At 43.3% G+C, this 16,645-nt stretch overlaps 1 protein-coding gene across 1 annotated transcript; it reads left to right on the plus strand.

Moving 5' to 3' along the window:
* The first annotated feature begins 4,699 nt into the window (after positions 1-4,699).
* LOC123661548 (ubiquitin carboxyl-terminal hydrolase 14) lies at positions 4,700-16,347 on the plus strand. The gene is made up of 9 exons (XM_045596506.1): positions 4,700-4,822; positions 5,030-5,144; positions 6,060-6,309; positions 8,706-8,862; positions 9,388-9,453; positions 9,545-9,727; positions 10,243-10,354; positions 10,681-10,860; positions 15,198-16,347. Exons 1-9 carry the CDS (start codon positions 4,733-4,735, stop codon positions 15,329-15,331), a joined length of 1,287 nt encoding a protein of 428 aa, XP_045452462.1. The 5' UTR covers positions 4,700-4,732; the 3' UTR covers positions 15,332-16,347.
* The last annotated feature ends 298 nt before the right edge of the window (positions 16,348-16,645 follow it).

Raw genomic sequence — 16,645 nt, forward strand, 5'->3', positions numbered from 1 at the left:
TATGTTCTCAAGTAAGTGATAATAATGTCTTTAAGCCTAGTCATTAAAAATGTATGTTTGTTACTTTTATCTCAAAGAAAGCGTTTTCATAAACCTTTTTTAATTTTAACCAGAATTTAATGACGCTTTGCGCTGTGTTAATGACTATTGGCTAGCGCATTCACGATCACGGGTTAGATCCCACCACTTACCTAACAAACATGTGTATAGGTCGTGCAGATATTTATCGTGGACTTGGGGTGTGTGCTTGTGCGTTGTAGGAGTTTTTTTCGACTCCCGACACAGGATTTATAAATATACTACACTGGAGGCCATAGAGTGTGAGACATTTCTAATGTTAATATTTACTTTAATCAAAAATGCAATTTATAATAAAAGGAATTTATATAAAAAATATCTCATGGAAAATAAAATGAAATCTTATATCTATCTTTATCTTAAAGGATAAGTATTTTTATAGATCGATTAATCTGTTAAGGGGAACCCCTTAAAAGATTAATCGATCTATATCATGTACGGACGTACCTCAAAAGGAAAAAACGGAACCCTTATGAAACGCGTAGAAATGTCAAGCTGAGATTCATATCGAATACTCAGATCTACTGTCCCTTGGAGCTGTGAAAAAATCAAATTTCTAAGCTAACGCAATCAACGCATACAGCCGTCAGTCAGTCAGTTCAGCCTATTGTAGTCCACTGCCGGACGTAGGCCTCTACAAGTTCACGCCAAAAATGGCGTGAGCTCATGTGTTTTGCCCATAGTCACCACGCTGGGCAGGCGGGTTGATGACCGCAGGGCTGGCTTTGTCGCACTAAAGACGCTGCTGCCCGCCCTCGGCCTGTGTATTTTAAAACCAGCAATTGGATGGTTATCCCACCATCAGTCGGCTTTTTAAGTATCAAGGTGGTTGCGGAACCGTGTCATTGCCCAGTCACCTCTTACGACACCCATGGGGCGGCAACCACACAGCATACAGCCGTTGATGCTGCAAACTTTCGACACACCCCAGGGAATCAAAACCTACCGGGTACTTCCCGTGAACTCCATACCATCACCATTCTACCAGCAAACCGCTAGGCATCACATGAACCGCTACGTGGTTGAAATCCCAAGATCTCGCACTAAGCGCTTTGCTTCCTCGTTCTAAATACGCACCGCAAAAATTTGGAATGCCCTTCCGGCTACCGTTTTTTCATCTAATCATAACTTAGGTATTTTCAAATCAAGAGTGAATCTTCTAGGTAAGAGCGCACCATCTTAGGCTGCATCTTCACTAACCATAAGGTGAGATCGCAGTCAAGCGCTAGTCTATATATTAAAAAAAAAAGAACTCAGAATCTTGAAACTTGGTACGAAGCAACGTCTTATATAACAGATAAGGGAAAATTACGAAAAGTATAAATTTTTAGTTACATCATATAATAATATTTTTAATAATTTTTGTACGGAACCCTCGATATGCGAGTCTGACTCGTACTTGGCCGGTTTTTTTTTTGTTTAACGATAAGATATATAGTCAAACAAAAACGCCAAAATACAATAAATTACATACAGAAGAATACCATGAAATTAAAAAATGTATAACTTCGTATGATATGATTAATTAACTTTGCCAAACTAACGATTAAAAGGCCAATTCAATTTCACGATTGACCGTGAAACGATCGAGTTAATCTATGGAAATCGCGGCTAAATACTATTAGGTAAGCGTACACTTTCGATAGCTTATTGAATCGATCGTCATAGTAAAGGGAAAATGTTTACTCCAAAGTTTTTGCTTTTTACGGGATTGCAGGTCAGTAGTATCTAGTAAAAAAACTAATTTATATAATAGATTCTTGAATCTGACGGATCATGAATCACTTGAGAAAATTTATCGCATTCTTTTTTGCATGAGACATCTATTATCAATAAAAAACTTATACATCAGTTTTAATAAGCTCGGTCCGTGTGACCCATGGGTTTTGCTCTATTAACGGTGCGAATTGACTTTTATTTATAGAATCAAAGCCTTTTATAGTTTAATATGAGAAAAATATTTTGTGCAAAAAAAAATTTAATTATTAAAAAAACACAAATACATAAACCAACTCTATTAAACGAATAAGTGCTCGTAACTTTTTAGTTAAATTATATTTTTAATAAATTTGAGTTACAATTACAAAAAATAAATAGTTATATCAAATAAAGTAAACTAGACACACAACCATTTACATAAAAAAAGTAGTTTTGGTACATGTGAATAAATAGTGTTTATTATTACAAATTCTGATGCGCTTATCATAACCTAAGCACGTAAGCTCGCAAACTTACCTTAAGCTCGGGCCGTAATACTTTACATCGATTTATCATTACACTAATTGCTTTTTTAATTAAGTAAAACACTGCACTAATTTCCACAATACACTGTTAAAACACACCGCTGTTTTATTATATATTCTGATAGAATAGTAGATTAATAGATTCGAATAATTCGTTTTCTTATAATACGATTGTACCTTGCGACGTTCGTACGAATACTGCCGGTAGTCGGTACCGTAGGCTGCGTCTGCGCAGGCTTCGAAGGAAAGTTCATCGAACGCCTCCATCTTTTCCATACCTACTCTTTTTTGTTCGTATCATATTATTAATTTTCATTTTTTGAATGCGTAAGGTTAATTTGAAATAGGTATTGTATTTTAAATTATTGTTTATTTTAATCATCTGCGGCGAAATATTATTTGTATGTTGTACTGCCCCTGTGGTTTTCGCCCAGTAAACCCAGCTGTGGTACATTTAACTTTTTCAGTCATGTGCACTTCGAAATACTGTTCAGCACAGTAGGTACAATACATATTTATGAGTTGCACTATGTAATGGTATAAATAATGTAATTACTTGTATACTTTGTTTAAATCTAAACACTAAATATATAACCAAGCGACTTTTTCCATCTACTTTTAATGGAGCGGGCGATATAATACTTTATAAAAAAACACTAGTGTTTTTTAGATCACACGAGTTAAGTAAAACTTACGAAACATTACTCTCTCTCTCTCTCTCACTCTTTCAATTGTCACTAATTTATATCTCCCTCTCAACTTCCGTTCGTCTCGCTCGATCAGACTTTTCGTAACGCTCTCGTCACGCATTCACCAGCTTACTCCCCAAGTCAAGCGTGCGTAAAGAAGTTTTACTGCAAAACATGTGTTTATAGCATTCGTAACTTAACCACAAACTTTATAAATAATAAAACTTTTTTCTTATTACAAGAATTTTTTTGTCACAAGTATCCGAATCACAACGTTTTATCTGTGGAAAAATTAAACAAACTACAAATTTGACAGGATAAAGACATAAACGACAGTCACAGTTGTTGGTTAAGCCCACGAAGTTAATCGTGACTATCAAATTTTAATTACAAAAACGATATTAACTGATTTTTGTTTATATTTTTGGAGTTTTCGTTGAAATACAAGAAACAATGCCAAAGGTTTCAGGTGAGTTCCAATTAATAATAGTTCTGTTAAAACTGCATATTCATTCCGATACGTTGAGGTTAAAGTTTTCCTATGAAATATTATATTAAAAAGTGTTGGTTGATTATTAATTAAAAACACCGCTATCCTAAGGATTTTACTATCTAGATGGCATAATTTTTATACCTATTTTCTTTGTTTGAAATTTGTAACTTACAAAAAAATAATCACATCAAAACATGTCAAGGATTTTACCATAAATACCGGCTTTTGATAAGTGTAACGTTGTTAATATTTAATGATGTGTCATGCTATAAAGGCAATAGTACAAATTTTTATCCCGAGCTTTTCTCAGTAAATGTATTTTTTTTTTGTTCAGTAAAAGTTAAATGGGGCAAGGAAATGTACCCAGACGTCGAAGTGAACACGGATGACGAGCCAGTCCTGTTCAAGGCTCAAATATTTGCACTGACTGGTGTGCAACCAGAGAGACAGAAAGTAGTATGCAAAGGTGTCACCCTACGAGATGACAGCTGGGCAAATTTTAAACTTACAAATGTAAGTAATTAATTGTTTTGTTGTAGTAATGGAATGGAATTAGGTAATGAACTTTAAAAAATACACTAATTTTGAATGATACTGTTACTGTGGGGTAATGCTACAGATATTGTGACTTATTTATTTTGCAAAAAAGGCTATTATGATCTTGAAGCTCTAGTCTCCCTCTGGGATGTTTTTCTTAAGACATATTAACAATTGTGTCACTATATATATTATGTTTATTCACCAGAATATTGATTGTTTTAATATAAATAATATATATCACATTATAAACACGAGAAGGAATAACAATTATAATTCCATATTTCCAACTTTACAAATTAAACATCTCTTTTTTTGCATTTGGTATTTGCATGTATAATAAATATCCACAAACAATATTAGAAAGAAAGTAATAACTAAAGCTTATTATTCAGTATGGAATCACATAGATTATAAAGATGTGTCTCCACTTTAAAAAAATAATTAAAACACATTTTTTAAATGACGATTTGAAAGTGCTTTTGAAGCCTATTTGTATAAAGATATTTGTTTAATTATTGATGGTAAGCAGTTATCTTACCTTATAGATGCCTGCAATATCGGAAAGATAACAAGATCCTTGCCAATCCTACCTTGACTTCTCCCAGGTGCTTTGACTGATCTGTAAATTTTAAACAAGTTTCAACATAATAAGGTACTTTTTCAAATTACAGAATGCTTTGGTACTAGTGATGGGTAGCAAAGAAGAAGACGTACCTGCTGCACCAGTTGAACAGACTCGCTTTGTTGAAGATATGAACGAGGCAGAATTGGCAACAGCTGTAAGTAGGCATTTTGACTAATCCTCAGTATCCAACAGTACTGTAACATGTATTACCATGAAAAGATAAAAAAAAATTAGGATCCTATTCTCTGAATGTACTGTCATTTCTTAAGCATAAAAAAAGCTTAATCAAACAATTCAATTATTATATATTTTTAAGATAATTAAGAAGGTAAGATCAATAATAACATCTTTTTTTTCACAGTTGGACCTACCTGAAGGTCTCATTAACTTGGGTAACACTTGCTACATGAATGCCACAGTTCAGTGTCTCAAAACAGTTCCTGAACTTAAAAATGCACTACTTGGGTATGATCAATGTAAGTAAATTTTTAAAAACACAATACTTCAGACATTATCTGTGTCAAAAAAAACTTAATATAGATAAATTGAGGCACAGTTTTGACTACAAATTCTTGTTAATTGTACTGGTGTCTATTGATACGCTTCAGCCTGTAATATCACACTACTGGGCATAGGCCGCTTTCCTCGTGTAGGAAAAGGATCAGAGCTTAATCCACCACACTGTTCCAATGCAGGTAGGCGGATATATTCCCTACTATGAGCAACTATCGCTATCAGGTGGATATGATAACAACCGGGACTGACGGCTTAACATGCTCTCTGACGCTCGGAGAGGAGACCCACAAGAACTGCGCAAACACCCAGACCACGGCAAACACCTGTATGGCCAATACAAATGTTTGTAACATGCGGGGATCGAACCCACAACCACCAGCACAACATGTACAATCCATTGCTGTAACCGTTGCGCCAACCCGGTGTCTATTGATAGGTACATATAAATTAATGTTTTAATAAAACCAGTGAATATAATCTATACCATATGTAGAATAAAGTTTCTTTTGTATTGTATAAAAATTTAAAAATTGTAAATGTTTATACTTTCAGTTTAATATTTAATTTTTTTATTAGTTGGGTTATTTACATTGAAATTCGTATATTATATATTTTAACTATAATTATGTGATTAACACAAAAGTATTGATAAATCTTGAGCAGCTTATCTACAGAAGAACCTCTACCTTACTGAAGATTACAGCTAAATACCTACTACTCCTCTCAAATAGTATTGTGTTCCTGTGTTGAGTAAGGTGGCCAGAGTCATGAGGTAGGATGTCGCTTGTTTGTGGATCTAGTTGTATAGAAAATTTATAAACTTAGCTATGAAGCAGTAGCATATTACGCACAAACATAAGCTTTTATGGTAATAGCGTCTGGTGGTGGGACCGCGGGCGGACTGACATCGGCACTGAGCGAGACAATGCGGGCGTTAGAGGGAGGGGGAGCGGGCGCGTGCGCAGCGGCCGCAGCAAGGTTACTGAACGCATTGCACGCGGCCGCACCCCGCCTTGCTGAGAGGGGGCCGGGCGGGCAACTGGCCCAGCAAGATGCCTCCGAGTGTTGGACTGAGATCGTCCGAGCTTTGACGATGAGGCTGCCTATTGCCCCTGAACCCAATAGGTAACATTTTGTTTTTTAACGTAATATAGCTTTGTGAAACAAATTTGCAAATATTGATAAGTATTTGCAAAGGAGGGTATCGATAAGGTAAGAAAATCGGCCCCTTTTAAAAAAAATTTCTTTTATATTTTTTAGTTAGTGTATGACTCATATTTAAAAAAAATATAGATTATTTCGTGGAGGTCCTGTTATTTAACTTTAATTGAAGCACTCTATATATGTATGGAATAAAAGTAGTATAAGATAAAAATATTTTTATTTCAGATATAATAACCTACGAAAGAAACAACATTCATTATATAACATTATTTTTTATTAAAAATCCTATTCTAGGCCTACTCTGAATCGTCTGACCATCCACACTGCTGCGTATCAGCAGCAGCATCTTGTATACAACTGCTGAAGTCCACAACTCGTTGTGTTCGGCGTTCGTATCTTTCATACGATAAATACCATATAACTGATGCTATGTGAGCACAACAGCCAACGGTGCGCGCTCCTACTTTGCACTGACAATACCACGCTTCTATGGTGGTGGCATTATATTGTAGCCATAGATTGTATACTTTAGAAGAGATATGTCGCGACTGTATCTTAATTCTTATTATATTGTCATTTTCCCGATGCACAAAGATTGTATAAAGTCCCTCAGCATCTAAATGTTCTTTTGTGTTCCCTTTGATTTCGTGAAAAAGCCGCTTGAAGGGGCGAAACACTACGAAACACGATACGCGAATCACGAAATGCGAAAAAATTACGAAAAAGGCCTACACACTATTCACGAAAAAGTAAGAAAACTCACGAAACGCGAAAAAATTACGGAAAAAATGAATAGTGTGTAGCCACCTTAACCATGTAACGCGAAATAGATGTAAAAGTCGCGAAACGCGAAAACGTTGCGAATAGTGTGTAGCAAGCTTAAACCGTTGAGAGGGTACTTGTAGAAGTATTTTATTATAAACACCGCCTACCCAGCGAACGCAATTAAGATAAAATAAACACTGATAATGTGAGTATGGAAACTTGACCTAACGTACTATAATTCAAAAAAGTTTTATTACACCATGAGCGCATTTTTTTAGCAAATCAGTTTTTTTATATATTGTGCCTTGGCTGTCGGGTAACGTGTAGACGCAACAATAAAAGTGCTAAAAAAATGCGCTCTGTATACAATGATCACGAGAATGCCCCAAAAAGGCGATTTTTCTTGAAAAACGACGTTTAGACTTCACTTTACGGTATAAGTTTCCCTAGAAAATGGGACTATATATAATCATATTTATACGCACCATTAAATATGGGTCCTCTAGTATTTAGAAAGAGACAAAATTTTGGAAAACAACAGAAGTCAGTTTTTGTCAAAATAGGGGCCGATTTTCTTAGCTTATCGATACCCCTCCTTTGTTTCACAAAGCTATATAATTAAATATTAAAATTTTTATCTTGACTATATATATGAGCTGTGTGGCTACGGCATTAAAGAATATAGCCACCCCCCTCTCTTCCCGTGGGTGTCATAAGAGGCGATTAAGAGATAATACAGTTCCACTACCACCTTGGAACTTATAAAGAAGACGGGCAGCAGTGTCTTCGGTGCGACAAAGCCAGCCCTGCGGTCACCAACCCTCCTGCCCAGTATGGTGACTATGGGTAACACACATGAGTTCATGCCATTTTTGACGCGAACTTGTAGAGACCTATGTCCAGCAGTGGACTGCAATAGGCTGAAATGATGATGATGATGATAAATATGATGATGATAAATATTGGTTTTGTTATCATCAAAGCCCTTTGAAAGTCTTTAAAATGACATTATATTATACATCATAGTATTAAAGGAACATTAAACGTATGCCTTGATGACACATGGGTTCGCGCCATTTTTGGCACGAATTTGTGGAGAGCTATGTCCAGCAGTGGACTGCAGTAGGCTGAAATGATGAATGATGATATGTTGTTTTCTCTATACTGAGTAGTTTAGACGAACAGTATAGTTTAACAGCATGTTTGTATGTATTTTACACCTACTGTATTAAAATGTCCTCATAGTTCATCATGTTCATCACGTACAGTAGTAATGACATCATCATTTTCATGATAAAAAAATAACCTTTGTGTTATATCAGATTTCCACCAATTTCCATATCAATTCAGTATTTTTGGCATGATGCACAACAAAATTTCCGTTTTTACTTAGTCATTTGAGATAAATATATTTATAAAGAAAACAAATCAGCAATGTTTTGTTTTGTAAACAAATCCCAATATATCATTTTACTTGTCCACTTAATCGTGGTTTTTTTTTCTTTAAAAGAATGTCTCACTTTATATAATTTAAATAGTGTGTATAAATAAAACATGGGTATTGAATTAAACTTAAAAGTTTTAATTTGTAGTAAATCCCTGGTGGAACAATACTTTGGAGGTACATTAGATGTTGAACTGGTATGCAGTGAAGCAGACGAGCCACCGACTCGCTCCACTGAGTCGTTCTTACAACTCTCATGCTTTATCTCACAAGATGTCAAATATTTACAATCGGGCCTAAGATCTGTAAGTATACATTATAATTTTCTAAATTTTAAATAAATTTTAGAAATATTATAATTATACTAGCGACCCGCCCCGGCATCGCACGGGTGCAATGCTGATACTAAATATACTACAGAATGTCTATATTTATAGTGTGAAACTAGCTTATGACATGGTTATTAACATAATAACAACAACATTCAAATATGCGTCGTTAGATTACACGTTTTTACAGAATTTGTTGAAGAAATAAAGGTTCACTGCTTATTCCCCGTAGGTGATAGCGTGATAATATGTAGCCTGTATGTTGACCCGACTTCTTAATAGTATTCGTGCCAAATTTGAAGTAAATCCATGCAGTACTTTTTGAGTTTATCCTGGATATACATACAGACAAACCAACATAAATTCTAAAAACTATATTTTTAGCTTCGGTATCGATTGTAGATCACACCCCAAGTATTTAAAAAAAAAAAAATTCTATGTACAGTTTTGACTTTCCTACCATTTTATTATATGTATATGAGTAGATATTTTTCTTTACAGAAAATGGCAGAGCAAATCACAAAAATGTCACAGACATTAGGAAGAGATGCAGTCTATACGAAAACTGTATGTATTGACTTATAGAAGAGCAAGACTGAATGTCTTAATTCTATTTTTCTTCATACAAGTGAAATTAAAAATTCATTTTTATTTTCAGAGCAAAATCAGTCGTTTACCAGCATACTTAACAGTGCAATTTGTACGTTTTTACTACAAAGAAAAAGAATCCATCAATGCCAAAATTCTTAAAGATGTTAAGTTTCCTTTAGACTTGGATGTGTATGAACTTTGTTCTTCAGAGCTTCAAGAACGCCTGACACCAATGAGAAATAAATTCAAGGTAAAACATTGGTAACAATTAATATATTCTTGATCACACTTTAAAATTAGATTGATTTGTACTGAATTTTAGTAAGCAATCGCTTCAGCCGGTAATATCCCGCTACTGGGCATAGGCCTCTTTCCCCTTGTAGGAGAAGGATCAGAGCTTAATCCACCACACTACTCCAATGCGGGTTGTTGGATATATTCCCTACTATGAGTAACGATCGCTTTCACCGACCGACCGATGGCTTAACGTGTTCTTCGAGCCACGGTGGGGAGACCTACAAGGACTGCACAAACACCCAGACCACGGCAAACACCTGTATGGCCAATACAAATGTTTGTCATGTGCAGGGATCGAACCCGCAACCGCCACGCACAACAGGTACAATCCATGGCTGTGACCGTTGCGCCAACGCGGCGTCTTAGTAGGCAATGGCTGCATCCTAATGTTGAATCTAAAATTATTAAAATTAGTAATACAATATTATACTACAAATAGTACAAAATCTGAATTTTAATTATTTACAGGAACTAGAGGACGTGTCTATCGAAAAATCTTTAACTGCTAAGAACAAAAGTCATGGAGACAGTAAAAGAGAGAATAAAAGAAAACGGATAATGCCTTATTGGTTTGAGAATGGTGAAGATGTAGTATATATCTTAATTATGCAAAATTATAAGTGTTTGGTTCCTTTTAAATTTAAGGGATGCTATTACTTCATAACACCTAATAATTAGTACGAAAAAACATAACTTATAGGGCAAAATAGAAGCAAAATATTTATGAAATCAACAGATGTATGAAATTATATAACATTTTGCTAATTTTTTTTTTTTGTAGCAAAGAAATTTGGGGTTTGGCTATAGAGATATTTCGAAATTCAATATAATGTATAGCATACATAGGCTGTTACATTTTATTTCAAAATTCGCAGATAAATGATTGATAATAACAATGCTTGACAGACGTCGGCAGCAACAACAGCGGCTACTACCGGCTGCAGGCCGTGCTGACGCACCGCGGGCGCTCCTCGTCGTCGGGGCACTACGTGGCGTGGGTGGCGCGCGGCGACGGCTGGCTGCGCTGCGACGACGACGCCGTGTCGCCCGTCTCGGAGGAGGAGGTGCTCAAGCTCAGCGGGGGAGGTACGCGCCGTGTTAACGTCACGTAACGTAACGTAACGCTCCTCGTCGTCGGGGCACTACGTGGCGTGGGTGGCGCGCGGCGACGGCTGGCTGCGCTGCGACGACGACGCCGTGTCGCCCGTCTCGGAGGAGGAGGTGCTCAAGCTCAGCGGGGGAGGTACGCGCCGTGTTAACGTCACGTAACGTAACGTAACGCTCCTCGTCGTCGGGGCACTACGTGGCGTGGGTGGCGCGCGGCGACGGCTGGCTGCGCTGCGACGACGACGCCGTGTCGCCCGTCTCGGAGGAGGAGGTGCTCAAGCTCAGCGGGGGAGGTACGCGCCGTGTTAACGTCACGTAACGTAACGTAACGCTCCTCGTCGTCGGGGCACTACGTGGCGTGGGTGGCGCGCGGCGACGGCTGGCTGCGCTGCGACGACGACGCCGTGTCGCCCGTCTCGGAGGAGGAGGTGCTCAAGCTCAGCGGGGGAGGTACGCGCCGTGTTAACGTCACGTAACGTAACGTAACGCTCCTCGTCGTCGGGGCACTACGTGGCGTGGGTGGCGCGCGGCGACGGCTGGCTGCGCTGCGACGACGACGCCGTGTCGCCCGTCTCGGAGGAGGAGGTGCTCAAGCTCAGCGGGGGAGGTACGCGCCGTGTTAACGTCACGTAACGTAACGTAACGCTCCTCGTCGTCGGGGCACTACGTGGCGTGGGTGGCGCGCGGCGACGGCTGGCTGCGCTGCGACGACGACGCCGTGTCGCCCGTCTCGGAGGAGGAGGTGCTCAAGCTCAGCGGGGGAGGTACGCGCCGTGTTAACGTCACGTAACGTAACGTAACGCTCCTCGTCGTCGGGGCACTACGTGGCGTGGGTGGCGCGCGGCGACGGCTGGCTGCGCTGCGACGACGACGCCGTGTCGCCCGTCTCGGAGGAGGAGGTGCTCAAGCTCAGCGGGGGAGGTACGCGCCGTGTTAACGTCACGTAACGTAACGTAACGCTCCTCGTCGTCGGGGCACTACGTGGCGTGGGTGGCGCGCGGCGACGGCTGGCTGCGCTGCGACGACGACGCCGTGTCGCCCGTCTCGGAGGAGGAGGTGCTCAAGCTCAGCGGGGGAGGTACGCGCCGTGTTAACGTCACGTAACGTAACGTAACGCTCCTCGTCGTCGGGGCACTACGTGGCGTGGGTGGCGCGCGGCGACGGCTGGCTGCGCTGCGACGACGACGCCGTGTCGCCCGTCTCGGAGGAGGAGGTGCTCAAGCTCAGCGGGGGAGGTACGCGCCGTGTTAACGTCACGTAACGTAACGTAACGCTCCTCGTCGTCGGGGCACTACGTGGCGTGGGTGGCGCGCGGCGACGGCTGGCTGCGCTGCGACGACGACGCCGTGTCGCCCGTCTCGGAGGAGGAGGTGCTCAAGCTCAGCGGGGGAGGTACGCGCCGTGTTAACGTCACGTAACGTAACGTAACGCTCCTCGTCGTCGGGGCACTACGTGGCGTGGGTGGCGCGCGGCGACGGCTGGCTGCGCTGCGACGACGACGCCGTGTCGCCCGTCTCGGAGGAGGAGGTGCTCAAGCTCAGCGGGGGAGGTACGCGCCGTGTTAACGTCACGTAACGTAACGTAACGCTCCTCGTCGTCGGGGCACTACGTGGCGTGGGTGGCGCGCGGCGACGGCTGGCTGCGCTGCGACGACGACGCCGTGTCGCCCGTCTCGGAGGAGGAGGTGCTCAAGCTCAGCGGGGGAGGTACGCGCCGTGTTAACGTCACGTAACGTAACGTAACGCTCCTCGTCGTCGGGGCACTACGTGGCGTGGGTGGCGCGCGGCGACGGCTGGCTGCGCTGCGACGACGACGCCTTGTCGCCCGTCTCGGAGGAGGAGGTGCTCAAGCTCAGCGGGGGAGGTACGCGCCGTGTTAACGTCACGTAACGTAACGTAACGCTCCTCGTCGTCGGGGCACTACGTGGCGTGGGTGGCGCGCGGCGACGGCTGGCTGCGCTGCGACGACGACGCCGTGTCGCCCGTCTCGGAGGAGGAGGTGCTCAAGCTCAGCGGGGGAGGTACGCGCCGTGTTAACGTCACGTAACGTAACGTAACGCTCCTCGTCGTCGGGGCACTACGTGGCGTGGGTGGCGCGCGGCGACGGCTGGCTGCGCTGCGACGACGACGCCGTGTCGCCCGTCTCGGAGGAGGAGGTGCTCAAGCTCAGCGGGGGAGGTACGCGCCGTGTTAACGTCACGTAACGTAACGTAACGCTCCTCGTCGTCGGGGCACTACGTGGCGTGGGTGGCGCGCGGCGACGGCTGGCTGCGCTGCGACGACGACGCCGTGTCGCCCGTCTCGGAGGAGGAGGTGCTCAAGCTCAGCGGGGGAGGTACGCGCCGTGTTAACGTCACGTAACGTAACGTAACGCTCCTCGTCGTCGGGGCACTACGTGGCGTGGGTGGCGCGCGGCGACGGCTGGCTGCGCTGCGACGACGACGCCGTGTCGCCCGTCTCGGAGGAGGAGGTGCTCAAGCTCAGCGGGGGAGGTACGCGCCGTGTTAACGTCACGTAACGTAACGTAACGCTCCTCGTCGTCGGGGCACTACGTGGCGTGGGTGGCGCGCGGCGACGGCTGGCTGCGCTGCGACGACGACGCCGTGTCGCCCGTCTCGGAGGAGGAGGTGCTCAAGCTCAGCGGGGGAGGTACGCGCCGTGTTAACGTCACGTAACGTAACGTAACGCTCCTCGTCGTCGGGGCACTACGTGGCGTGGGTGGCGCGCGGCGACGGCTGGCTGCGCTGCGACGACGACGCCGTGTCGCCCGTCTCGGAGGAGGAGGTGCTCAAGCTCAGCGGGGGAGGTACGCGCCGTGTTAACGTCACGTAACGTAACGTAACGCTCCTCGTCGTCGGGGCACTACGTGGCGTGGGTGGCGCGCGGCGACGGCTGGCTGCGCTGCGACGACGACGCCGTGTCGCCCGTCTCGGAGGAGGAGGTGCTCAAGCTCAGCGGGGGAGGTACGCGCCGTGTTAACGTCACGTAACGTAACGTAACGCTCCTCGTCGTCGGGGCACTACGTGGCGTGGGTGGCGCGCGGCGACGGCTGGCTGCGCTGCGACGACGACGCCGCCGTGTCGCCCGTCTCGGAGGAGGAGGTGCTCAAGCTCAGCGGGGGAGGTACGCGCCGTGTTAACGTCACGTAACGTAACGTAACGCTCCTCGTCGTCGGGGCACTACGTGGCGTGGGTGGCGCGCGGCGACGGCTGGCTGCGCTGCGACGACGACGCCGTGTCGCCCGTCTCGGAGGAGGAGGTGCTCAAGCTCAGCGGGGGAGGTACGCGCCGTGTTAACGTCACGTAACGTAACGTAACGCTCCTCGTCGTCGGGGCACTACGTGGCGTGGGTGGCGCGCGGCGACGGCTGGCTGCGCTGCGACGACGACGCCGCCGTGTCGCCCGTCTCGGAGGAGGAGGTGCTCAAGCTCAGCGGGGGAGGTACGCGCCGTGTTAACGTCACGTAACGTAACTTAACGCTCCTCGTCGTCGGGGCACTACGTGGCGTGGGTGGCGCGCGGCGACGGCTGGCTGCGCTGCGACGACGACGCCGTGTCGCCCGTCTCGGAGGAGGAGGTGCTCAAGCTCAGCGGGGGAGGTACGCGCCGTGTTAACGTCACGTAACGTAACGTAACGCTCCTCGTCGTCGGGGCACTACGTGGCGTGGGTGGCGCGCGGCGACGGCTGGCTGCGCTGCGACGACGACGCCGTGTCGCCCGTCTCGGAGGAGGAGGTGCTCAAGCTCAGCGGGGGAGGTACGCGCCGTGTTAACGTCACGTAACGTAACGTAACGCTCCTCGTCGTCGGGGCACTACGTGGCGTGGGTGGCGCGCGGCGACGGCTGGCTGCGCTGCGACGACGACGCCGTGTCGCCCGTCTCGGAGGAGGAGGTGCTCAAGCTCAGCGGGGGAGGTACGCGCCGTGTTAACGTCACGTAACGTAACGTAACGCTCCTCGTCGTCGGGGCACTACGTGGCGTGGGTGGCGCGCGGCGACGGCTGGCTGCGCTGCGACGACGACGCCGTGTCGCCCGTCTCGGAGGAGGAGGTGCTCAAGCTCAGCGGGGGAGGTACGCGCCGTGTTAACGTCACGTAACGTAACGTAACGCTCCTCGTCGTCGGGGCACTACGTGGCGTGGGTGGCGCGCGGCGACGGTTGGCTGTTCTTCTTGATAGGAATAATATCCTATAGAGGAGCAACTTAGCGCTCTAATCTTGAAACCTTTACTGCAGATATCACTACTATATTTCAGTTGAATAAATAAAATGTATTATATAGTCATTTATCATTGTTTTTTAAAACATAATATAATTCGCAGGTGATTGGCACTGTGCCTACCTTCTGCTGTACGGACCTAAGATCCTGGAGATCCCTGAAGAGGACGAGGAGGAGCCCATGGTCACCGACGTCACCGAGGACCCTGCCGGAGACCCCCCCACCGCGCTTGCGTAACCGCTCTACACTTGACACCTATCTCGAAAGCAGGCTTTAGGAATGAGGGATCAAGTTCGTCCGGATTGCAATTATGAAATCGGAATTTAATGGAATCACAAAAGCGGAATAAATCGTTCTTTTAGCCTAGTATTTATGTTTATTTCGTAGATTTCACACAAAGATTATCAAAAATATGTATAAAGAAATTGACAGGAGATAAATAAAAGGTGAATTCAAACTTTCATAGAATTTTGACTCATCAGTAAAATACGACAATCGTTAAACAAAAATTGCTAAATAGAGATAATTTGATCATATATAAAATATAATTAAATAAATTAAATTACGTCAATGTTTGATATTTACGTACTAATTGAACATACCATAACTAGGTTTTATAATAGTGATAATCCATTTTATAACGAATACACTCGAATTGTATTGAATTTGAATTATGTTCTTAGCTATAAAATTTATTAATGTATAGAATAATAATAAAAAAATTTAAAAGTGTATCCTACAATACAATCAACAATTTTAAATACCATCTTTAACCACACTGGTACTTTTTATATTTTTATATATGTAAGGTACGCTTTAGAAATACATCAGTTATGATAAACGTTGTTAGTTACAGTACAGACCTTCTTATAACGGCTCATTCAGTTTGTTCTGTAAAATTAGGAATTATTCTTAATCGTAACATTTTAATTTTTACTTTTTCACGCTGGTATAGAAATTGACTCGTGTTTAGCACAAAGATTTCAAAAATTTAATTTACAATAAAAATAACTTGGAAAAAAGCTACGCTCGTTCCTATAAAAGCTAAGTGAGATATTAATCAAGCAATTTCGCAATTGCAATGTGCTGACTGAATTGGAAGTTTACAATTTTAATTTATTATAAATTAAGCATTGAAAAGGCTGTTCATTGCTTAAAGCGCTTTAGTTAGCACTTCTCGATTTATATCTAAGTTCCGTGTACTAATATTGAATTTATAAGACTAATTATAATAAATGATCTACTCAATACTATCTTGCTTTTTCATTTGCAGCTTATGTATACAGTTATACCAAGAAATAATAGTCTGCGTCGATTATTATATGGTCACATACAAAAACTTGCATCCAGAACAGAAATGAACAAAGAAACGTTAAAAAATAAATATAAATAAATAAAAATAATAAATTTAGGTTGTCTGGAAGATGTGGCTAATTAGCCATATTGTACTTCATAATATATGTATTTATGGTGTACAATAAAGATAGATAGATAAATAAATAAACAAAAAACTAAACATTAAATGAGGATCAGCTTTTTTTCATACTGTTT

This window comes from Melitaea cinxia, chromosome 17, assembly GCF_905220565.1.
Source record: "Melitaea cinxia chromosome 17, ilMelCinx1.1, whole genome shotgun sequence".
In the NCBI taxonomy this organism is placed as follows: Eukaryota; Metazoa; Arthropoda; class Insecta; order Lepidoptera; family Nymphalidae; genus Melitaea; species Melitaea cinxia.